Source organism: Podarcis cretensis, assembly GCF_951804945.1.
Source record: "Podarcis cretensis genome assembly, chromosome: 10".
NCBI classification, from domain to species: Eukaryota; Metazoa; Chordata; class Lepidosauria; order Squamata; family Lacertidae; genus Podarcis; species Podarcis cretensis.
Window position 1 is genome coordinate 7,114,516 of NC_137179.1, and position 25,578 is coordinate 7,140,093.

A 25,578-nucleotide genomic window follows, 5' to 3' on the forward strand; every position below is an offset into this window, starting at 1 on the left:
TGTTCAGAACCATGTACTCTTACCATCAGAGGGGTCTGCCACTACATCAGCATTTGCCCTACTAAGGTCAAGTTCACAAACCAAACAGCATTTCCCCTCCACATCTCTATGCAGGGAAAGTATACTGCTGTAGCAGGAACAGGTCAGCGACATCCTTAAATGCCCTGGCCCCAGGGCAGTATGGCAGATTGTTTTCACAACCTTCTCAGGGGCAAAAGGTTGGTCATATCTGGAAGCCTTCCAGAAAGGTTTGCTGGGTACCAAAGAGATACTAACTATACTGACCAGGCTGAAATACCATTAAGTACTCTTTTCACTGGAGCAAACTGAGCAGCGCTAACAAGCTGCCTGGATTTCAGCTCAGCAAGGTGATAAGACCCCTTTGGGTTTGTCACATTTTATTAGTCATTTTATTAGGCACCAATAATAATTTTACGGTTTTAAGTACAGTAGCAGAAAGCCAGACAGACAATGTGCTCACTGACTATCAAAGACCTAGAGGCATTACACAGGGCGCTGGTTCACTGATGATCTAAAACTCAAACCCTGCCAAGTCTTGAGGTCATTAGCCACAAGGGCCAAAAACCCAAACCCCTTGTTAAAAAATTCAAGGAGGGTGTTAGTTCACCCTGCTCAAGTTTTAACTTATCGAGTTTGAAACATTAACATATCAAATTCAGCTTTCACTGGTGAAACAAAAAACCCTTAGCGTAAACTTGACACAACTGAGCTTTGATTCCAAGAGCAATTACTCTGCTTCTATTTGATGCAGTGATGCCTGCCCTAGAGATCTCTCTCTTGGCTCACAAACCTCGTCTCTTGCTGGAAACTCCTTCCAGTAGGATCAGAATTCCTCACTGGGACATAATCCTTTCAAATAGGAATTCCCACTTTTATATCTTTTATCCAACCCTGCCCCTTCTAAACACATAGCCGACTCACATAATGCTAATAGGGTCCCAGGAGATCCCTATAGGTCAGATACCTACATGACCTCACTACAGATACTTTCCCTTAACTATTCATAGGTGAGTCAAGGATGAGTGAGGCATTACCGAGTAGCTTGACTGTCACCCTCTGTTTGAGCATACAAGGATTAAACATATCTGGCCCTCTCTCCTGTTGACTGATTGTCTTGGAGGCCAAAGAAATATTGCCCCATTTGTCATGAGATTTTTGCTCTGTTAGGTGCTCATCTTTCACATTTTTAAAGCTTTTTTATCTAGCCGTGTTATCAAGGTTTTTTGTGGGCCCAAACTAGTAAGATATCAATTGCTAAAACATATGCATACACAAAATATTCTGATTGTTTAAAGTTCTAAATAACTTTTCTCAAAACTGTTTTCTCACATGGTTCCCTATCTTGCATAGAAAACATTAACATAAGGGCAACGCACTTGTCACAGCTGCCTCTCCAAGCCCAAGCAGCTGTCCACTCCCCCCACCCCACCCCCGTGTTAGAACCATGAGACAATATTCTGCTCCAGGAAAGAGCAACACTGCAGCCGTCAGAAGGGTAGACAAATGGCAGGGGGGAATGTTTAAAAATCAGCACAAAAGCATGCATTTGCAAAGCTCTTGGCTAACTTCAAACAGCTAAAAAATCTGAGCCTTTTACAGGCTCAAGCATTCAGAGTCAAGTTCCTCCTCTTCAAAATTCGAAGTTGTCAAAAATGTGAGATGGGGAAACAAGGCAGTTGCTAAACAGTAAAGAGACTATCCTTGGCATGTTATGATAACTTAGCCAATTCGCACTTCTCTACCAGGCTTTTCTGACTTCATTGTCAGAGGGGAATAACTTCCCCACCTGTGGAGCTTTTGGCTTCTTTCAATCCCAGTATTAATTGAAGCAGTCCTGTTCATCTGAACATCCACAAGTTAAATGTAAAGGGTATGAAAAGGGCAGCCAAAATGATCAAACAGGTGGAAGCACTTTCCCTGTGAGGAAATGCTAAAACATTTGGAGATTTATAAAGGTAAACAGGAGAGCACATAAAAAAAAAATGTTTTAAGAATTCTGCATGGAATGGAAAAAGTGGTTACAGATTGTTTTCTTCCACTCATATAATACCAGAGCTGGGGGTCATCCTTTGAAACTTGGTGGGCAATATACTTAGGGCAGACAAAATAAAGTAGTTCATCACACAAAGCATAATTACGATCAACGCAGAGGGTTCCACCACCCTCACAAGTGCAGAGAATGGTGACCCAGCAGAAGTTTTATCTGTGCAACTCCTACCCTACAAAAGTGGGTCTAGCTTCTTCATTGGAAAAACACCCCGGTCATTTATAGTTAAGGTATTTTGTTTCATGAAACCCACCTCTTCTGAAATCTTATTTATAAATAAAAAAGTTTGGTGATGGTCACGAGTGCATATGGCTTTTAAAGAGGATTAGACAAACCCACAGAGGAGGAAAGGTCTATCTGTGGTTTACTATTCACAATACCCCCAATGAAACCTTCATGTTCTCAAAAAGCCGACTGCTTGCAGGGCAGAAACAGCAAAGGAGGATTAGTGTCTTCATGTCCTGCTTGAGGATGCTCAAAGGCACCTGACTGGTCATGACAAGGAGGAGAACGCTGCAGTGGAGCAGGTGCACTTTTGGCATGTTCCAAAAACTGTGTTCTTTATGCAGCCTATAATGACTCAATGGGCCTTCCAAGTCTGAGAACTGCCCCTCCGCATTGATACATGCTTTGGTGACAAGACAGACAGACAACAGAATCAACCCTTGAAAGTACCATCCTTGGTACCTAAAGAGGCATTTCTTGGAATGAATTGAGACAGCCACCATTTCAGGGTCAACAGCTTCAGGCTACCCATTAACTCAGTCAGCCAGCTCCTCTTCTCTCACATTTTCTGTACAGAAAGATCTCTCTGCAATATACTAGTTGCCTGTTCTTAAAAGGGGAAGGGAGAAACTGCAGACACTGAAACATTAACAGAAATTATACACATGACACAATGTGTGAAAAACAACTTGCATTACAGTATGTAATTAACTTAACTTGCATGTCATTTTCATGAACATGGCAGATACCGAACTATGATCAGTTGATGTGTTGCATTATTATTCAAAATATTCTTATTCTGCAATTGTTGTCTTTGAATGTGAAAAAGTCGTGAGTTGAAAAGAGTTGAAATTTGACCTTCTTCCTTTCAATCACTTACTACCCATGCTAACACTTTTTCAAATGTTTCTCTCACAATACTGAGAGTTAATTACATTTTATTTTAAAGATTTGGAATACATTTTGTTAAGATAGCTTGAGGCAATGATAAAGATATAGAATCTATATGCCCAGTCTACAACCATTCTTTATACAGGACATCATGAAATAATCAGCATAACCATCAATATTAAAATGAGTGGATGTGCAAAACTGGTGTGAATTAACACCAGGAATGCTCTTTATTTTGAAGCCTTCTTTAATGCAATGCTCTTACCTAGGCTGGTTTTCCTGGACTATGTTCTCTCCCCTCTGGTAGCCACTGTCTGCCACCTGAGTGGTAGATCTCTTGACGATTTGCTTCAGCTCCTGCTCCAGGCGATCCTGGATGGCCTTCACAGTCTCTGGAATCTTCCTCAGTTTGGCCAGGCCTTTGATGAGGATGCCCATAAAGACAGAGCTGTTCTCCTCAGGATCCATCTCTAAATCTTCCTTGATCTCCGTCAAGCTAATATCCCTCCCTGGAAAATATGGAGGTGAGGGAATTTCTAAAGAGGTGGTTATTACATGCCCAGGGCAGTGGTGCATCTAGGTCTAGACCTCAGGACCAATGTCCAGGGCCCTGCAGCCCAGGCCAGCCCCTCGCCCCATGACTTCCCAGAAAGTAGAAACAGCAAAGTGGCCTGAGCCCAACATCTTTTCGTTTTTCTCCTATAACATTATTTTATGGTTGGGGGGGGTATGTGCTCATTTTATTTTATTTAAAATACATATTATCCTCTTCTGATAAATGGAGGATGGTGAGACAACTATTTCCTGGAAGGACTCCTATATCTTTTAACATCATCATCATCATCATCATTTTTAATTTGTATACCGTCTTTTATCTAACAATACTCAAGTCGGTTTACAAGCTGAAGAAATGTACATCTTATACCAATCTAATGCAATACAAAAATGTGATAATAAAACATAACTTTAAAATCGGCAACCTACATCAAAAAAGGAACATTCAACAATCATTAGAATAGTATTAAATAATAATAATAACATAAAAGTTAAACACAATAAATAATTTCTAAACTATAATCAATAAAACAACGGCAAGCCACAGTACATAAAATAATATAATACAAATTGAGAAGCAGAGACTAGATGGTGGGACAAGGCAGGTGGAAAGAGGCCTTGCCTGATGGAGTCTCTCCCCTCACAGATGCACAACAGATGCATAACATGTTAGGAAAATGGGCACCTATTCAAAACGTTTCTGCCACCTGATATTCCCTTGCCTCTTTTCCCATCCCACCTGGCAAAATTTACTAACCTAGACAGGTATGTAGGGCACACTAGGGGTTTAATGGCACTCCAGAATTTAGAAAAATCCCCTGAACCATGCATGCATATTCCTGCTTCAATACAAGTTGGTTCAGGGGGAAAAATAACAGTCTTCACTACTTCAAAGCATAAACAAAACAAACCTGAACCAAGAGGTGTTTACAAAGAATTTTAACACCCTAGCAATAGAAAGCATTGACCTCTGCAGATTAATCACCCTCTAACTAATGATTTCTCTAAGTCCTTTCCCAAGTCAATGATTCATCCCATAAAAACAAACTTTCTAATTTGATGTCAGACTAATCTGTATGATGCACCATTTAGGCAAGGCAGCATTAAACCACCCGAGTCCCATCCCACTGCCCAAATCACCACAAAGAATATATCAGCTAAGGAACACCCTCTTGGGTCTTGTTTTTTTATGGTCATGTGAGTGATCAAATTTTGCTACTATTTATCAGTGTATTTCACTAGCTGCCTGCTTTTTACGAGCAGGCAGTAAAATTTTATGCCACACTGCATAATTTATGCTTCTCTGCATTATGCCCTGCTTCTACTGCATCTTTTTATCTCAAAGGACAGAGGTTCATGGGGCCCCACTGGGCTACTTTGAGAGTTCGTGAAACTCCACCTCCAACAGAATTCCCATTGCTGAACTTTCCCTTGCACCAATTTGCATCGCTAATAAGCAACTAGGCAGGAGCACTGGAAAGACTCTCAATAATTTCTTGTCTTTTCCCACTTCTACACAGTACTCTGCCCAATCATATACAAGGACAATCTCTCAAAAATTCTGAATCATGGAATCAGCTCCATAATATTTACCTTATGCAAAATAGCAAAATGGAGAGGGAAATTCAATGGGGCAAGAACCCTAAATTTCACACACAGAGATTGATGTGGTCAGATGTGGTAGTGATCAAGAAAGATATCTTAGGGCTGTGATTACTGTTGTTGTTGTTGTTATTAATTACATTTGTATACCACCCTTCATCTGAAGATCACAGGGTGGTCCAGAACATATAAATACAAACTGAGAAAACAAAAGGCATAATAAAACAAAAACAAACCTATATAAAGGGTTGTAGAATAATAATCACCCCAAAGCCTGGTTACAGAGAAACAATTTTGCCTGGTACCTAAAAATACAAAATGAAGGCAACAGGTGAACCTCCCTGGGGAGAGCATTCCAAAACGAGGAGCCACCAAAGAAAAGGCCCATTCTCGTGTTGTCACCCTCCAAACCTCTTGTGGAGGAGGCACATAAAGATGGGCCTCAGATGATGATTGAAGGGTCTGGGTTGGTTCATATGGGGAGAGGCGGTCCTTGGGGTATTGGGGTCGTGAGCTATTTAAGGCCTTATAGCTCAAAACCAGCACTTTGAACTGGAACCAGAAACTAATTGACAGCCAGCGCAGTAGGGCCAAGATCAGTGTAATATGCTCAAACCATCTTGCCCTGGTGAGCCATCTGGCTGCCAAATTCTGCACCTGCTGAAGTTTCTGAACCATCTTCAGAGGCAGCCCTATGTAGAACACATTGCAGTAATCTATATAGAAAGATTATATATAGCTCACTGAACACATCAAATCAATGTGAAGTGGCAAAGAAAAGAGGCAAAATCCATGCAAGGGATTATTAGGAAATCGATTGAAAATGAGCCAGTCAGTATCATCATGTTTTAAGTAAACCTACAATGCTATGCTATACAATGCTGAATCCACATCTGATATACTGGATACAGTGCTGCTCATCCCACTGGTTGGGGGGGGGAGGTGTATTGTGGGGCTAGAAAAGGTGTAGAAAGGGACCAGCAAAATAATTGGGATGTGGCAGAGTTCTCCACTGTTATTTAAAACATCTCCAAAACAGATGCAAACTGGGAACACACACACACACACACACACACACACACTAGGCACGTTCTACTCAGAAATTATGAATTCCACAATTTAAACTAAGGTTCTGTTCATTTCCCCCTCTCCACTACTGGTTCTCCATCTCACACACCCCTTCCCAAAAAAGGGTTTTCTAAAAACAACGAGTTGGGGGTGTAGCATTTGCACCTAATATGTAGCTGCTCCTGTTATATGCCTGCACTGGGGACAGCCTTGGAAGCACAACTGAATGTCACTGTAAGCAAACACATGAGATTAGAAAACTGCTGTCACAACCCCCTTATTACAGCTTGGCTCATCTCCGGACCTGGTATTCACACTTACTTCAACCATCTCCAAAATTTATCAGTGTGGTTGGAGAAAACCACACACATACTTAACGAAAAAGGCATATGGAAAGGTCTTTTATTATTTTGCCACTCACCACTGGAGCTTCCAGAAGTGCTGAACTGAGAGGAGTCAAGGTACTTGCGAGGAGTAGACAGGCTAGTCACATCGAGCAGAGACACAGGGGAGGCATCCTTCACATGCGAACTGTAGCAGAGAAAAATGAAACTTGAAATAACTCCTGAAGTAGACATAGTCAACAAGCGGAGGTGCAAATGGGAAGACTACTGCTCTTCACAAAGCAGATCCTTCACCCATGGATGCTCCCCACTCATGGTGGAATCAAAAGTAAAAGTGCCCAATTCAGGTACAGAACTAGTCTTACCATCAGGTGACATGAAGCAAATATTTCGGGCACCAGAATCTACAGAGTACCATTTTCCTGTCTCCCCTCACAATCCCATGACCATTAAAATATGGAGGGGGACTCTCACTTTGAAGCTTTCTTTCAGTGAAAATTGTCCAGTTCTGCACTGTCTATATTAACAAGGCTATCAAAGCTACTAGTCACAGTGGCTATTGGTCTACCTCCACGGTCAGAGGCGTTATGCGTTTGAATACCAGTCGCTGGGAATTGCAAATTGGCAGAAAGCTACTGTGCTCGTGACCAGTTTGCAGGCTTCCCAAAGGCATCTGGCTGATCACTGTGAGAACAGGATGCTGGACTAGATAACTGATCTTATAATCATAGAATAGATACTAAAAACAGTAAAGAGAAACAGCTCAGTGGCAAAGCAGCTGGGGGAGGAGGAGAGGATAGAGGGTGAAGAAAGAGCTGTGAGTGGAGGGGGGCCCTCTTCCCATCCTTTGGACCCCCTGGAAAACTCAGCAAACCTGCTGTACCTGGAACTGGGTGGGGAGAGGATGCAGCTAAATGGAACACAGCTGTGGGGAGCCTGAGGCAGTGCCATCCACCTTGAGCCAGCCCATAAAAAGCAAGTCTAGAGTGAGAGACTAGGGTGATGTACACTGTTTCCAGGATGTCTTCTCACTGTGAGACTTTTGTGAGTGAGCTGAGAGTTTGATGGACCCTGGGTGAGAACCCAGAGGCTGAGAGGGAGAGTGTGTCAGGGGGGAAATGAATTGATGTTGATTTATACATATATTAGTAACTTTGTATTAATGTGTATTTTTATATGTAACTGTATTTTTGTAATATCTTCTTTAAGCTGTCTGTTGTTTCTTCAGTTTTCTGTACACCTCCTAGATATATTCTTAGTATATTAAGAGGAATAGAAATTAAATAACCAGTCAATCATAAGGTCCCAGCTTCATTCCCTGACATCTCAAATAGAAGGATGAGAAAGTAAGTTTGCCCCAGACTCTGGAAGTCCTCTGCTGGTTTTCATAGACAGGACTAGGCTAGATGGACCAGTGTGTCAGTTTGGTATTAAATCATCTTCAAATATCTTACAGCTTAAAATGGTCCTAGAGCACTTGGCCAGCCATAAAAATGCTTTTCTACATTGCCTCTTGAAACCTGCAGCAAGCTCATGTTTCTCTCTGAGCAACTGAATATTTATTCAGGTTTGATTTAGTCTAGACAGCTCTTTTCCAAACAAAATCCAAGACCAAAGCCTTCTCTGCTGCATCAGAACGGACTAACCTTTTTGTCCATTTTTCTTTGTTCCGTTGTCCAACCCTATTGGTAGACTTAATGTAAAGATGGCGGTGCAGTTCGTCTATTAGCACCAAGTGCATATTCATCTTCTTACTGTGAAGCTCCAGTCTCAGATCGCTAAGTCCCTCCACCTGAAGGAGAGGTCCCTCCAGGGAATCCACTGCTGAAACCTGTGAAGAGAATCCATGATATATTTTAACTACTACTCAGAATTCTCAGTACCCAGTGTTCCAAGCTTCTCCCTTGGTCAAATTATTAAGCCAGCATTAATGATTATATTGTAAAGAGAAGCAAGCAAAAATGCAGGACCCTGTCCCAAGGAGCAAGAAATGGATGTTCAAGTACAGGTACTTAGCCTTAATTTCAGTAAGTGGCAAGGAGTTCATGGGATAGGTGCACTTTGACAATATATTTATTTGCTTGTCATTGCAAGACAGGGTTGGGGAACCACCAGCCTGCAATATAATCTTGGACCCCCATGGGGTCCATGGGGGTCCAAGATGGCCCATAAGGCCATTTTCCCACTTGCCAATCAACTGTCATCACTGGGTGACACCAACTGATGGACGCAATTCTACAATGGCTAAGCCTGCCCCACCAAGAACTGGCACACAGCCAAAGTAAAAGGACTTAACCTGGATCTCCTCCTCCAACTCAAAGCTATACTCAGACCTCAGAGTCTCTTCCTGGGATCCCATCCCCTTATCCCCCAGCCCACTAGGACCCTCCCCAGGGTCTTCTACCTCCAGCTTCCCAATCTCCATCCTCTATTCCTCAATATCTAAGCACCATCTCCATAACACCTCCACAGGACTCACGACAGAGGGGTAAGACCTGCTCATAGGCCTGCAAAGAGGACTGATAAGCAGAGACGAATACATTGGTGAAGCAGACCCCTCCCCCTATCCCCATAGGTTAATTTTGAAAGACAGGCGTAACGGCCCACCTATCATTCATCTGACATCATCATGATATCAGATGATTGATAGATGGTTGGTCCTGTGTTGGGGAGGTAAAGATCAAGCCTGCCAGGACAAAAGGACCCTCCCCCCCCAGTGTAGGCTTGCTCTTAACCTCTACACCAAGAGCAGCTACATGTGGCCTGCTAGATGTTCATGAATCACAACTCTTATCATCCTGACCACTGGCTGTGCTGGCTGCAGCTGATGGGAATGGCAGTCCAAGAGCACCTGTAGAGTCACAGGTTAGCCACTCCTGCCCTAGACGTATTTTTGCCATTGCTTCATGGCAATCAAAGACATCAAGAGGCAAAAGAGATTTGCTCACCAACTACAATCTATAGGAATTTCTACACACACCTTGGAAGTAAACAGAAATCTCAAGCCCAGAGAAGGGCCAAACCAGTGACTACAATTACACTGCAAATGTACATTTGACACAATGTTTAAGGTGCCCTTCTATGAGACATGGTTTAATAAAGCCAATGGCTGATAAATGCTCCAGCAATTCTGTTTAATTTTATCAGTTCATGATTCCCCTGCAGCACTGGAAATACTTCATCACGAAGCAATTAAAACAAAGGTGACCGGCAACAAAAAAGAAAATCGCGTTTTTGCAGGAATTCAGTGCTCACGTCTTAAGAACTGCAAGAGGTAAGCAGAGAGCATAAATAGCTTGAAGCAAATTAAACAATATTTCATTTAAAAATCCAAGGCATCATTATATGAGAAATGGGCTTTGTTTTGACGCACAGGTTTTAAGTTCACTGAGCATCAACGATAAGACAATAATGGAGACAGATACCAAAACCTGAATTTGGAAGCATTTACCAAAACATAGACTGTAGTCTAGAGACTCATTTCTTCTTTTTTAAAAGAACTGTCAAGTCTACCTCTAAGCTGTGACCTTCTTGACAAAAATTCTTGCTCGCTAATTTCAGAGGTGTTGGGGCTGGCTGTGATTACTCATTTGGAAAGGAAATATGAGAATCCGCACATGCTCAGAGACAATTCATTATTGCAACACAGATTCTGATTCAAGTCCTATTCAAACTAATTAATTATAGCATCATCAAGGAGTTCAAAGATGCCAGAGGCTCTTTCATCCTATGAAGTCTGATCTACAAGGCCTTACTAAGGGTTCCAACGACATTAAGTCCAGCCTTCTGTTTGGCCACAGATACCAATGCAAATGAGGGGCGCAGGTGGTGCTGTGGGTTAAACCACAGAGCCTAGGACTTGCCAATCAGAAGGTCTGCAGTTCGAATCCCCACGACGGGATGAGCTCAAGTCACTCGGTCCCGGCTCCTGCCAACCTAGCAGTTCAAAAGCATGTCAAAGTGCAAGTAGATAAATAGGTACCGCTCCAGCGGGAAGGTAAACGCCGTTTCCGTGCGCTGCTCTGGTTCGCCAGAAGAGGCTTAGTCATGCTGGCCACATGACCCAGAAGCTGTACGCCGGCTCAGCCAATAAAGCAAGGTGAGCACCGCAACCCCAGAGTCGGCCACGACTGGACCTAATGGTCAGGGGTCCCTTTACCTTTACCTTACCAATGCAAAGCTTCCCCAGTCAGGATGGCCTTCGTGGACATTCTGGCTGGGAATGGGTTACTATAGTGCCTGAACTCTTTCTTAGTGGCCCTGATTTGGAGGATCAAAAAGAATATGGCAAATCAGAGTTTAAAAGGCAGGTGAGGCTCTCGTGGTCTCCCACAAAAGTGCTATTTAATGCCAACGCCCCATTTTTCACTTGCTTTTCCTGTTTTGAAAAGAATGACGATACACAAAGACTAAACTATTATATCAACATAAAGCTCTCAGGCAAGCCTTGATAAAAAGCAAACAGAAGTGTCAATCATTTACTGTAGTATTAAAATAGGGTGGGGAAGACGCCAATGGAGCTTTAATTTTCTCCCTTTGGTGAAAAACGCAGCCATCTTTTTTCTAAAAAATTGCCTATGTGACACTTCATATTTGTTGAGACACATGCTGGGGAGTTATGGCCTTGGAAATGCCGCTTTTAAAGTGATTGAATTCTCGAGGTAAACAGTCAAGGTGCAATGTTACACAGGCTTAGAAGGCTTCTTAAGAATCAAAGCTACACTTCAGCAAACCCCATTTAAACATCCTTTCTTCCCCCAGCCACATATTTCATTCTTCATTACTGCCCATTACCAAGACACTTATGTTTAAAGCAAAACAATTCTCTTGAGAAAACATAGATAGCCAGAAAAGGAAGCCAAGCCCACTTCGGGAACTCAGATCATCACACTGAAGTGGAATAATTTAGATCCACTTTTAAATATAGCTGTTTTGGAGCTGCTATAATACCTCCACTCAACATTTCCACAAATGTCATAAGGTATAAAATGGCCTCGTAACCCTGTTCTTCCCAATTATCACATGATGAAGGCATGGGTACTTGTATTTATTTATGGGTTTATGAAAATTAAAAAATCAGCTCAACATGCCACTTTGGGTACTGATTCCCCCAAGGTCCAGTGCAACATATCCAACTGGTCTGTGGCCATGTGAAGTTGGTCCTAAATATCTTGAAAGATTTCATCTGGATATTTATCTTATCCTGAGAACTTAGACAAAGGAATCCCATGTTCAACTCGTTTACCCTTCTCAGCAGGTGTCCCTATTAGAATAGCACTTCAAAGTTCACAGATGGGCACCAGGAATTAACATTATAGGAGCTTCTATCAGAACTGACCTTTGGGCAATCAAGAGTGGCTCTGATAGCAGAATGGAGCATAATCTTCCATTACTGTCAGTGCATACACTTTAATTGCCTCTCTCCAGTGCAAAATCATTTGGCATATGTATTCAGTTACATGCCCACTTGTAATGGTGTAGGGATAACAAATGCAGCAGATTCTTGACCAAAGAATAATGTCCTGGACACAAGCATTCCCCCTTTGCACAGAATGGCAAGTGTTAAGAGCCAGCTGGCTGAGAGTAATCTGCTGTGCAAACATGGAGACACATTGACCAAATTCCATCAAGATTGCTCTCAGGATACCCCATTCTTGTACCCAGAGTACCAAATTGTTCTATTCATCCTGTGAATTAGTTGAGACACAGGCTGTTCCGGAGCAGTGAAGCCATGCATCAGCTGTCAAGGGAATGCTTCTGTTTGGCAGTAGCCCAGCTGTTTCACTGAATGTCTGGACATTTTGCTTAACTAGTCACTGAGTTAGAAGTCTACAGAATGCTGAGTTTCCATTTCTTGAACTTCACCTTCCCACTCTCAAGATAAGACACTTTCAGGCCTGGAAGGAAGTATAAGGATTAGCAACAAGAGCATGTGTCGTAGTCGTCGTCCCCACACCGTTTTAGGAAGCGTTTGCTGCTGCTGCTGCTGCTCCAAATACCAAAAACCAAGGGCACAATGTCAACAGGAAAGATTGACATTCGCCTTCCCCAGCCTGGTGCCCTTCAGTTGTTTGGGAGACTACAACTGGGTTTTTGGGGTTGTAGCCCAAAACATTTGGAGGGCGCTGGGTTGGGGAAGGCCATCATTTGCCATGAAGGCAAGGTGCAGAGAATCCAAGGAAAAAAGATATGAACAGTATTCAGAGTGCATCAAGAGATCAGTTGGATATGGGAGATAAGCAAATGGAATGGTGCAGAAACCAGGATGGATAGAAGGGAGCAGGAGCAGGTGGGAAGGCAGGAAAGGTCCAGTAGAGAAAAAGAACCCTTAAGTGCAGTAGAACCTGTTGCATAGGCAACAGATAAGCAAACACAATTCAATTATTTTGAAAGGTACTAACCACCACATTGCTACAGTTGGTCAACAAGAAATCACTTTTACTTTGGAGATCCAATGAACAAGCGTGGATAAGATTCTATACTAGGTAGAAAATAGAGGGTGGGTTTTTCTGTGAACTGGAAAAAGTAGTGCAGTTGAGACAGAAGACTGCTAAGATTTCCAGTTCCCAACTGACAGGTACTAACAACCTTACAGACCACATTCAGATTACTGTTTCTGCTGGACAGCTTCAGAGATGTCATATATCCCCACTCCAGAAGAAGGGGAAGAAGAGGTAGAATATTTCCCACAGATCGAAATCTAAAGGAAGACAGTCTTTCTAACAATCCTCCTCTCCTGAAAATCCAGAACCATTGCAAGAGTGAATGTTAAAAGGACCTTACAGATATGCAGAACTTAAGCAAAAACTACCTTCCACAATTCAACAAAGGAGTCTTTGTTTTGGGTACAATATAGTAATATTAAATGGAGTCAAGGTCATTATTTTTTCCAGTGTTTTCGAAGTGAAAATCTCAATGCCACAAGTGCATCCCACAGGGCAAGTATTTTTACTGAGAGATATCAAAGTAACACACGCTACTGAACAAGTAATACAGTGGTGCCTCGCAAGACGAAAAGAATCCGTTCCGCGATTCTCTTCGTCTAGCGGTTTTTTCGTCTTGCGAAGCAAGCCCATTGACGGATTAGCGGATTAGCGCTATTAGCGGCTTAGCGGCTTTTAGCGGCTTTTAGCGGCTTATCAGCTTAGTGGATAAGCAGATAAGTGGCTTAGCGGCTTAGAAAAGGGGGGGGAGGGGAAAAAAGTCGGAAAAACTCGCAAGACATTTTCGTCTTGTGAAGCAAGCCCATAGGAAATTTGTTTTGCGAAGCGCCTCCAAAACGGAAAACCCTTTCGTCTAGCGGGTTTTTCGTCTTGCGAGGCGTTTGTCTTGCGGGGCACCACTGTACTACTTTGCTCCAGAACACGTCAGTTGAAACATTCATGAAGGTTAGGAAGAACTAACAAGATCCTCATCACTTTTGGCAGCAGGCCAGACCTAAAACTGCGATTTGACTGAGCCAATGCAGCTCTAGCAAAAATATTACTTTATCATTATGTTTGCTTGCATGGGCATAATACATTATGGATCAGCCATTGGAGTTATTAGGATCAAATACAGCTGTCTTCCCCAAGTTGCCAACATAGAAGCAGAAGGAGTAGAATAACTTGTGCAGAATAAATTGTGGATGAAAACATTGTGGCTGTGCTCACAGGTCCCTTCCACACCCTCTTTGAAGTAGTTCCCCCGCAAAACTAGTTGCTGCTCAGGAGACCATCAGCATCCTGAGAAGTGGAAACAGGGTATATGCTCTTAGTACATATAAAACATTCATAAATAATAAACTCATCATAAGAGGTTGTAGAAATGAAGTAAACACAGACTTCAGCAGTTGAGTATAAGAGCTGTGGCTTTACCAAATTGAAGTAAGATTATCCTAGCCATTGGCTTAATTGCTCGTGTGTCATACCATTTTCATGAACTGTGCAGAAGCTTAACAAGTGAGCATGCAAGGCAATGGAACAGGAATACGGTGGGAATGCACCAACAGTGAGAATGGTTTACGCAGAGAAGAGCAGGTATAAGGGAATTTTGTAACTATAGCATGAAGCTGAGAGGGGGAAAGCGGGAATAGCCAAAAAGTCACTGCACACAAAAATATACATCTGGAAATGTGCTAAACTTTGGGAATTTCTTCATTACCATAAGAGTAGATCAGCACTGGAAGAAAACATAATGCCTCATTAGGGTGATGAGGCAATGGAATATTTGCTCATCAAATGATAAAATATTCCTTACTGTAAGAAGAGATTAAAACCAGGCATTTGCACAAGAAACTATCTGCAGTGCATTGGGGTGGGGTGACCCTGTTTTATGATAGGGCCCTGGAATAGATGACCCACAGAATCCTCCTTCCAACTGCGATTCTATACATGTTTTTAATCCAACTCTTACTATTTCTCCTGGTCCCTCTGGGGGTTATAAAAACTGTGCAACTTTACATTTAGAAATGCAATCTAGTTTCTCTGGCAGAATTTTGTACTTTGTTGCTCCATTATCCCCAAGATCATGAGCATTTCCTGTTCCTTTGTAAGAGTTTCATTAGTTTACTAGGGACTAAATTATAAGCCCGTAAATCAGAGCTTGAGAAACAATCAAAATAATATCAGAGTTCTAGAAAATGTTCTTTTTCGGCTGCACTCTAGGAGAAATTGAAGTAGTTACAAATGTGAAGATGTCTCATAACAGAAGCCTTAACAAATTAACCTCATAATAAAATCTCTCAGAAGTCCCTGTGGCAGAAGGTGGCTTTTCATTAAAAAAAATTCTTATGGATGATGCTGGCTAGCAATCTGACATCTTCCAGCTCAACTAAAATGCAAGTCATCAGCAGTGATGAACCATCCAGTCTGTTAGGAAAGCTTCAGTGCTATGATACCCAATCCTCTCCAGCATCTGGAATACAAAAACAGCCAAAGGAAGCTAGCTTCTGAACGATCCACATTTAGAAAACATTGCACAACATTTTTTCATATTGGTCTGAAGAATACCTGCGACACAATCCTAAGGTAAGATCCCCTGAGATGAGGTTTAGGATCCAGCAGATCTCCACCTGAATCAGGAGTACCCCAGCTGTGCTATGCCAGAGCAAACCCCCCCCCCCGCACCATTCTAGGTCTGTGGCATGGTGCGGCAAGAGGGGGGCTTTTGCTATATCCAAAGTTCTGCCTTTGGTATGACCAGCCTCTTCATTTAAAGGGGCCCAGGCCACTTTAGCAGTTGTCAGCTGACAGAGCAAGGGAGCTCATGATTCCACTAGAACTTCTGGGGTGGAGACCTCTGAGTCAGAGGAGAGTAATGGAAAGTCCTCAAGCTGAAGAGATACTAACACCATGGACTCCTCTTCTGGATGGTTATGTACTCCTGTGGCTGCTCTGGAAGAAATTCCTTCTCCCACTTCATATGTCTAGCTTCAACCCTTGAAGAAAGGAAGCCTGGCCCCAGGGTCATAACATCACAACTTTATTTTCTGCCCCTCTCTCCATGGTGGCTTCTGCTGGAGGGTAGGTGAGCAGGAAACAGACTACTGACACCTGTTTTACTTATAAAACCTCACAGGAAGAACTAGATGCAAGATTGCTGCTGGGGGGAGTAGTTTTGTGACAAGTTAATTAATCTTGATCTTGTCCCAGACCCTAATAACACCTGCCTTTGAACGCCAAGACACCTCCACCAAACCCAGCACACTTTATGGAGAGACTGAATGCCCTCACCATAAAAAATGAGGATGCTAGCTACTGCTCCTCCACCACCTTCATTACCGCCCATTTTTATTTAATAAACCTCCATCAGCTTAAATGAATGGTTGTTATTAGTTGAGCTAACAGCCAAATGATAATGCTCCAGAGAGATATCAGTGCTTGTTGATGCATTAACGAAAAGAGGAGAGGGGCCGAGGTCAAGCACGTGTCAATGCAAATGAGGCAATGGGAGGCACTAATGGTTTAATGCAACAAAATGCCTCAGATAATGGAATTTACAAGATTAAAAGGAAAGAGATGAAGTTATTGATAAGTATATTAAAGGAAGAAAAGGCGATAAGATGTTACAAAGGGAAAGAAATCCTCTCTCTGCTTGTGCGCTCCTGCTTTCAAAATATCTTTACATCTCGATGATGAAATTAGCAAAACAAAACTTGAACAGGATCAGAAAATGGGATTAGAAGCAATAATGAAAAATCTGGCTGAGTATAATGCTGAGCACTTTAAAGATATACATGCTCATAAAGTGTTGCTTGCTGTTCGTTATTTGAACATTTAGAGTGTCTCATTAAGAACTATCCCCATTCAGCATATGGGGAAAACTGAGGAAACCTATGGAAAGAGACGCTTGCATTAAAACAGCAGCAGAGGCAGAGGAGTTAAAGGCCCACTACCATGTTATTATTTCAACTACATATATCTCTCACACTGTGCTTGTTAAGATCCGTTACAATCTCTTTTCAAACAGCTAAAAGAAATGCCACTTTCATATTATTTTCATTGCAGAAAGGTGGGAGGTGGCAGTGGCTATGTCCTATATATTTAAGCACACAGCAGCACACAATAAGAAACCGTGCTGATTGCTTAGTTAAACAGGGTTCATCTCATGTTGCACCTCGTCATTGGGAGGTTTGGAATGTGTTGTTTAGTCGTTTAGCCGTGTCCGACTCTTTGTGACCCCCTGGACCAGAGCACGCCAGGCACTCCTGTCTTCCACTGCCTCCCGCAGTTTGGTCAGGCTCATGTTTGTAGCTTCGAGAACACTGTCCAACCATCTCGTCCTCTATCATCCCCTTCTCCTTGTGCCCTCCATCTTTCCCAACATCAGGGTCTTTTCCAGGGAGTCTTCTCTTCTCATGAGGTGGCCAAAGTCTTGGAGCCTCAGCTTCAGGATCTGTCCTTCCAGTGAGCACGCAGGGCTGATTTCCTTAAGAATGGATAGGTTTGATCTTCTTGCAGTCCATGGGACTCTCAAGAGTCTCCTCCAGCACCAGAATTCAGAAGCATCAATTCTTCGGCGATCAGCCTTCTTTATGGTCCAGCTCTCACGTCCATAAATCACTACTGGGAAAACCATGGCTTTAACTATACGGACCTTTGTTGGCAAGGTGATGTCTCTGCTTTTTAAGATGCTGGAATGTGAGGAGAGGGCTATCGTTGGAAGTTGGTGGGAGTAGGAGATGCTGGAGAAAACCAGCAGTCAGAAAACAGGAGGGGAGTACAGACCAGATGGGGGTCTCTATGCACCAGGGAGGGGAGCAGTGAATATACACCTTGTCTGCCCATATGTGTGCACCCACGGCAGCCAATAAGGGCCCTTGAGGGTAACAAGGTACTATCATCCCACTCCAATCACTCTGGCCAGAACAACCAACACATTCAACAAGGGAGCGGTCAAATTTGGGCCTAGCACCCATTCTCCACTTCAGTGTCAAGAGGCACAATTCACAGCTCATGGAGGGAAGGAATGGCTGGCCTGAGCCTTACTGCTCCACAGCATCCTTCTAACAGGGGCAGCAAGGGAGGCTTCCCTCCTAGCAAATTCAGGTGACTTGAGGAGCCAATAGGGGCCCCGCTAGTCTTATCTAAAGAAAGGATTAGGCTTGGCTCAACAGTCAGAGCAGCTCTTCTGTGCTGACTTGCCCTCTTGTCTGACTGCACTAGAACCTGACCACCAGGCCATCTTAGATCATGTCAACTGATTCTGGACTGATTTTCCTCTGCCTGCTCCTGAACCTGAACTGCCTGAACACATTTGTCTCTGACCCCACCAGGCCCAAACAAACAATCTTTTGCCATTAAGAATGGATGAAAGCTCCTGGACAATCCAGCCGCTTTCCAATTTCTTTTTCACAGCACCAAGCAAATAGACTCTGCTTGACCCAAACTGGTAGAAATATCTCGCAGCTTAATAAGGTAGGCTCTGAAGCCAAGGTTCAGATATAGCAACAAAAAGGTGCAGTGGGAAAATCTGCTATGCTTCAGGGCCTACTGTGTCAGCACAACAATAGGAAATGAGCTAATTTGACTGCAAACAAGGCTCCCGTTCTGAACAAATTATCTTTGGCTGAACACATTCCAATCAAACGCAATAGAAAACTGATGGCTCCACCTGTTCAGTTCTGAGAACAGAACAGAAGGTGGCAGCAATGCAGGCTTTGGTCCAAGAAGCAAACATCTAACTCAGGGGGAAACTCTGAATGCTATTATACACCTTCAGATGCAGAAATAAAGAGCTATGTGCTGTTTGTACAGATGCAAAAAAGCCACAACAATGACAGTCAACACAGGAAGGCTGAGAAACCAGCCAGAATCATTCAGAAACCAAATGCAGCAGTGATTATTTGCCCCTCTTCAACGAAAGCAGCAAATATGTAATGGCTTGCTTAGTTTTTACAGTTCATCAAATCTAGCTTCTCTTGGGCAAATGTAGCACCAAATATTTTATTTTTTTATATAGTCATAGCCCTGATTACATTAGCAACTCCACACAAGATTCAGACCCTTTAATCACCTTGGCTGCTCTTGGAATCCTTTCAGATCAGTAATTATCATTCTCCAACTATGCTGCACAAAACAGGATTTCAAAGAAAATATCCAGATTGAAGGGAGTAGTATGAAAGCTTCCTAAGTTCTGGAGCCAGCTCACCTAGATGTCCCTACTCTGATCCACCCAGTTATGGAGACTTTATATACATGGTGGTACAGGATAACTTTTGTGTTTAACACATCATACAACCATGCTATCTATCCCCCTCCCCAATTTTGCAAAATATAGATTATGCACATTGGTTATATGCATACAGAGAAATACATTGCTATGCACACAATGGGCAGGGCATATGCATGAGCATGACACATTTCCCTGTATATCTGGGGGAGCAAACATGGTGCTCTCTGGATATTGTTGGGACTACAAATACTTACCATTGGTCATGCTGCTGGGGCTGCTGGGAATTGGAGTCCAACAACATCTGGAGGGCACTACGTTTACCACCCTTGCTGTACAGTGGTACCTCAGGTTACAGACACTTCAGGTTACAGACACTTCAGGTTACAGACTCTGCTAACCCAGAAATAGTACCTCGGGTTAAGAACTTTGCTTCAGGATGAGAACAGAAATTGTGTGGCGGCAGTGGGAGGCCCCATTAGCTAAAGTGGTATCTCAGGTTAAGAACAGTTTCAGGTTAAGAACGGACCTCCAGAATGAATTAAGTTCTCAACCCGAGGTACCACTGTACTTCATTATGCATACTGACTACAGATTGAAGATGTTGGGTGAGAAACTGGCTTGGAAACAAATCACTCCTATTGATGCAACTGGAAAAAAGATTGGGTTTCCATCCAAAGCATCACACTGTTGATTCATATTCCATCTGTTATTCCCCTAGAGCTCCCAAACCCATTTCAGAAGCACTACTTCCTACTCAGTAATCCCTCTCCTCCACCCCCAGCTGCCTTTATGTTTTCTTCTCTTCCAAGTCCGCTGAGAGTCATGCCCTGAGCAAGTATTCTTTTTTGTTCTTGCTTCCCTGCGGCAAAATACAGCACAAAAAGCCCAACACAAGCCCTGGAATGAGACAGGCCCCTGTCAATGCATCCTAGGCCACAAGGTGTTACAGGAAGGGAATGCACTATGGATAAGTCGTTATAGACACAACAGCCCAAGATGATTCATGCAAGCAATATGCAGAAGAATGCACACACACACATGAACATTGGGTGCAAACAGAGAGTAGGGCACACAAAATAAGTAAGGAGGTGGGAATAGGCTGGTCTAGCTAATTCCAGCCTCCCCATTCACATGCAACTCACCAGGAACCTAACTTAATAATTTCTGCTCCTCCTTGAGGTAATAAAAGATGGAGTCCCTGTCCCCGCATGCCAGCATAAACATGACGTTTCATAGTTAGCAAGTTTGTCTTTTCAGGATTTATTTTCCAGCCTAACTACAGGACATTCAAAATTCCAAAATTATTTTTGCTGGGTCCATTCATTTATAAATGCATAGAACTATACCCAGATAATCTGCAAAGATCACCCCAATAAGTTTTAAGCTGGTGTCACAAGCCAGCAGCAAACGCATATTTTTCTTCATCTAGCTTCATATAAACACCAGCCGTCACCAAAATACCTTTGCTGCTATGCTCCTGCTTCTGGGAAAAGGTTGCCTTTCTTACATTAATAAGTCTTTCCAGAATTAATCATTGTACATTAGAACCAGCTGGAGTGTTTTGAGTGATAATGAAACCTGTAACAAGCCATCTTCAGACGTCTTTGCCAAACAATATGGGAATTAAAATTTCAATTTAAATGCAGAGGTTGGAAACACGCTTCAGTGGCAAAATTACTTCAATTAATGTGAGTGGAATACAAAGAACAGACTGCAGAAATGTGATGCAGCAACCAGAAATCATGCCATTAATGCGCTTGCATCAAGCCCACACAATGACTGCAAAGGTCTAATTTAGACTGCACATATCACAGAGCTACAGGCAACAATATTTATCAGCAATCCCATTTCAGCACATAAGATATTAGTGTCTTTGTTGGATCATTTTAGGCTTTTGATAAGCCAACAGCTGTTTACCCTTGAGGACGAAGGACAAGAAACATTATGCATCCCTGACAGTTTAATAATTATTTTATACACCACTCAGATCATACAATGAGAGAGAATGGAACTACCCAACAGCTACAGCACAATTACAGCATCTTTCTAATGTAGAGACAGAGGTAGGCTAAAGAAGGCTGACGCCAAGGAGCTCCACTCTAGAGGCATTTAACACACTGATGCAGCAAAAATTATCTGTGCTATCAGAAAAAAGGGGTTGCAAGCCTACATTGCTGAGTCAGTAGAGAGCAAGAGCATTTCCACAAATCAGAGAAGTCAGTCCACTATAGCACCAAGAGATAAACCAGTCTGAAGTCTGCCTCACTTTTCATAGAATCATAGAATTGTGGAATTGGAAAGGACCACAAGGGCTATCGAGTCCAACCCCCTGCAATTTTGCCCCACGTGGAATTTGAATCCACGACCCTGAGATTAAGAGCCTCATGCTCTACTGACTGAGCTATTTATTTTTTAAATTTCATAAAATTTATTCACCACCCGATTATAAAAAGCCTCGAAGGAGTTTACCAAAAGATAAAACAATAAACTTGAGGAGGAGGAATCACAACTGTACCTGAAAACATACAAAAATTAACATACTAAAAATTACCTCAACTTTCTAAGCATCTGGGTAGGCTTGTCTAAACAAGAATGTTTTTAGCAGGTGCCAAAAAGAGTACAGTGAATATGCCTGCTTGATCTGAATAGGCAGGGAGTTCCAAAGTGTAACTAAACAATTGAGTTCTTACAAATGCTGTTATTATGTGGCACATGTAACAGTGCCAATTATGCAGAACAAAGTGGCCAAGTGGGCACATGTGGGGTAAGGCAATATATAGCTACGAAATGCATAATAGTTAATGACTGTGGACTAAGACCAGGACTTGAACATGGAAGATCTACATTCCACCTAAGCAGTCTCACTGTGAGATGCAACACAACATCTTAATAGCTTCATAGTTGAAGGGAAACAGCAACATTTGAAAAGGAACTTTGGAAATTAAAAGTGTTATTTAATAATGAGTAAACTGAAGATGTCAATTGTTGACTGGTCACAAGTAACACCTCAGGACCATCTAACATATTACACAGGTTTGCCATCAAGGGTACCCTCAACAAAGACTTCAGCCAGTCACTGTTCGCTGGTCAGTGTACTATGATCAAATGTCTGCAAATCTGTGTCAGTTGCAGTCACATATTGCATTATTAGCTGCACATTTTTTAAAGTATTTCCAAAATGAAATGGCTGGAATGACCCTCAAAACTGTTTTTTAAGGAGAACCCAAAATTAAATAATTTATCTGATGCTTTCCAGTATGTCAAAAGCTGACAGTGCTATTGCTGCTCTCTATCAGGAAGCTGAGAGTTCTTCAGCCATAATTTTGAACAGACATGTGCAACTTAAATTCACATAACAGCAGTGATAGATGATCTTTAATAAGGCACTGACACATATGGGATAAGCAGAGGTTTAATTCTTTCAGCATCATATTCTTTCGAACGCTTTGAAAACAAAATTAGGAGGACAGGGCAAGTTAATTTAGCAGAGGAAGGGAGCATCATGCAAGGAGAAAACAGGAGATGTTAACACAGAGGGGCAAATTGAGTAAAGAGGGGAGCAAAAATTTGTGCACTCAAATTACTACTTTCCCCCTTTTCACAAGGATACTTGCAGCACTGAGGAACTGGATCATCAATAAAAGGTTTACTTCTCAATGGCCCATGGAAAGCACCAGATTTCTGATCAACCAAAACAATCTAGTTTCCTACAATAACACTAGACTTCTTCCATACTCATTAATGATATCACTGAGGGAACATAATTACAGAAAGCCTGTTGCCTAAATATATCCCGAGTTAAAGGCAAATACTGTTCAAATGAGGATCTTGGGACAAACAAGGAAAGCAATAGGCGGGACAATGCAGGAACAATGCAGATGTGATCACTGCAACTGCAGAAGAAGAGTCATTCTGAAATTACAATTATGGCAAAGTGAGAGGTAACAAAATGGAAAAGTCTGTAATAGTCTATTAGAGTGACACCTGGAATATGGACACAAGTGAGATAGAAATTTTTAAAGCAGAAACAGCAGCCAAGGGCTGAGAAGGCATGAATCAAGGTTAAGGACACAGGGTCAAAGTCAGCAGAGTTTTCAAAGCAACCAAAGAGGTTAATAGACTGAAGATAAAAAAAAGGAGTGAGTGACAGAAGAGGGCAAATGAGACAGGCAGAGAGAACAATACAGTAGGTGAGTAAATGGCAGATCTAATTACTCAGACCCAGATAGCAAATCTGGCAGACACTTATCGGACAGCTGTCTGTCAAGCACCAGCTATCACCTCTTACCAGCATATCCGTGGCTGTGAGGTAGTGCTTGCTAGCCATGCACTGCTGCAGCTTCTGGGGCACTTGCTTGATGTTCTCAATCTCATCCAGCAAATTCAAGACGTGCTTGTGCTCAATGCCTTCAATCCACAACTTGCGCAGCTCATCCCGCTTGCAGTGCAGAAGCATCTTGCAGGAAAGCAAATTCTCCTTGACCTGGAAAAAATACACCACAGCAGCTCAAGTGAATCCACAGACTTCTGGTTAGAGCAAGCCTGCCCATGTCAAATCATAGTACTAACATATACGTTAATAGAGATTTTGGTTCTACGGTCCAGCCCTTATATAGCCCTAAAGGAACCACCATGTGCACAAGAGGGAGGTATGAGCAGGCTTGGGGGGACCCCAAAGTTTGCAAAAGTACAAAAAGGTATTGGGGGGCTCTCAAGCAGCGGGGAGATCCTCCAAAACATCCTTGTAACTGAGCATGCCCATTGGTCATGGAATACTGACTTTGTGGTCCACGCTACAGAAAACCAAGAGGGAGGGTGAATGAAATGGAATATCCTGGAAAGAGTTCAAGCTAGCAGTGAGCACTCCACATTACAACATGATTTTTCAGGCCCCACATGTAAAGTATATGAAGGCCCTCAAGGTTGACTTGCCACTACAAATTAGAATTATCTACGCATCATCCTCCACACTCCAGACCATGATATGCTGCAACCTAGACTAACATGGAAACACGGAAACACACACACACACACACACACACACACACCCCTGATACTTTTTTCAAATCTACAGCCTGCCGTTCCAAGAAGGTTCAGGGTAGGTAGCAACGGATTAAAAACTGCCAGCGATTATGGATTAGGTGAGAAAGGTGAAACCAATGGTTGGCTTAGTTGCCCTTACGTCAGAGAGACGGGGCAGCCTTTTGTTATCATTGCCCAAGTTCCTCCAGTCCTAGACAGGCAGAACAGGCAAAGTCCAGATGAAATGGGGAGTTGAAGCAGCGGGAGTCTAGGAAAACAGAAGCTCAGAGTGACCTGAGAAGGCAGTAGACCAAGGACCAAGGAAGTTTTAAGAAATGATGGGTAGGAATTTAGCTAGATAGTTCTTCAGAAAAATGGAGATGGCTTCCATTTCGAAAAACAAAGTTACCGAACTTTTTAAAATGAGGTCAGAGGAAGGTTTCAAAGAAGGAGAGAAAGAAAACAAAATAATAAAAGAGTAGAGATGCAGAAGTGATGAACTACACATCAATTTATAGCCTGAGGCTGCAAGCTTCTGGTCATAACTGAATTACAAAAACCAGAATGAAACAGTTAAAAAAACATTATGCTAAAACTCTCAACCTTAGATGCAGATCTCTCAACCCTTCTCCCTAAAGCCAGTCTGCACAGAAAGTTTTATGACACATTCTTGCTTATGCTTTAGCAAATTTTCATTGGAAGGATTTAAGACACACATACAGTAAACACCAGACATCTCTCTGCAAATTCGTGCTCTCCAAACACAGATACAGACAACTGACTTCTGGAAGCAGCAGCTATACATTGGTATATCCCCAACATGGTACAAAACCTTTTTCTTACAAACAGCAGTGAACAGCAAAGATGGTTGGTTGTGTATGTGCTGCTTAAGAACAGAAGCAGAGTTCTTATAAATTAAATAAGTAGCAGCAACACAACGTACATAGCTCAGTAAGAATTAGTACTAAGCCCAGCTGAAAGCAATGGAATTGATTTCCCTAACTTTTGTTGGATTACGTCCAATTCCTTCTAACTCAGAAACTTCAGTTCTCCCCCTTCTGGTCTTGCATAGAATGCAGATTTCCCCCTCTTTAACAGGTGGCTGACAAGCAAGCAACACCTCCCGAGTGGGGTTGTTATCAGTAGGCG

At 42.5% G+C, this 25,578-nt stretch overlaps 1 protein-coding gene across 1 annotated transcript in view; it reads right to left on the reverse strand.

Annotated features, from left to right (window-relative positions):
* Positions 1–25,578, reverse strand: part of EXOC4 (exocyst complex component 4) — a 376,341-nt gene that overhangs the window by 322,967 nt on the left and 27,796 nt on the right. The window contains exons 3-6 of the mRNA XM_079992331.1: positions 23,696–23,890; positions 8,400–8,584; positions 6,831–6,940; positions 3,450–3,693 (exon numbers count right to left, since the gene is read on the reverse strand). Coding sequence (XP_079848457.1) covers positions 3,450–3,693; positions 6,831–6,940; positions 8,400–8,584; positions 23,696–23,890 — 734 coding nt within the window. The remainder of the gene's footprint in view (positions 1–3,449; positions 3,694–6,830; positions 6,941–8,399; positions 8,585–23,695; positions 23,891–25,578) is intronic.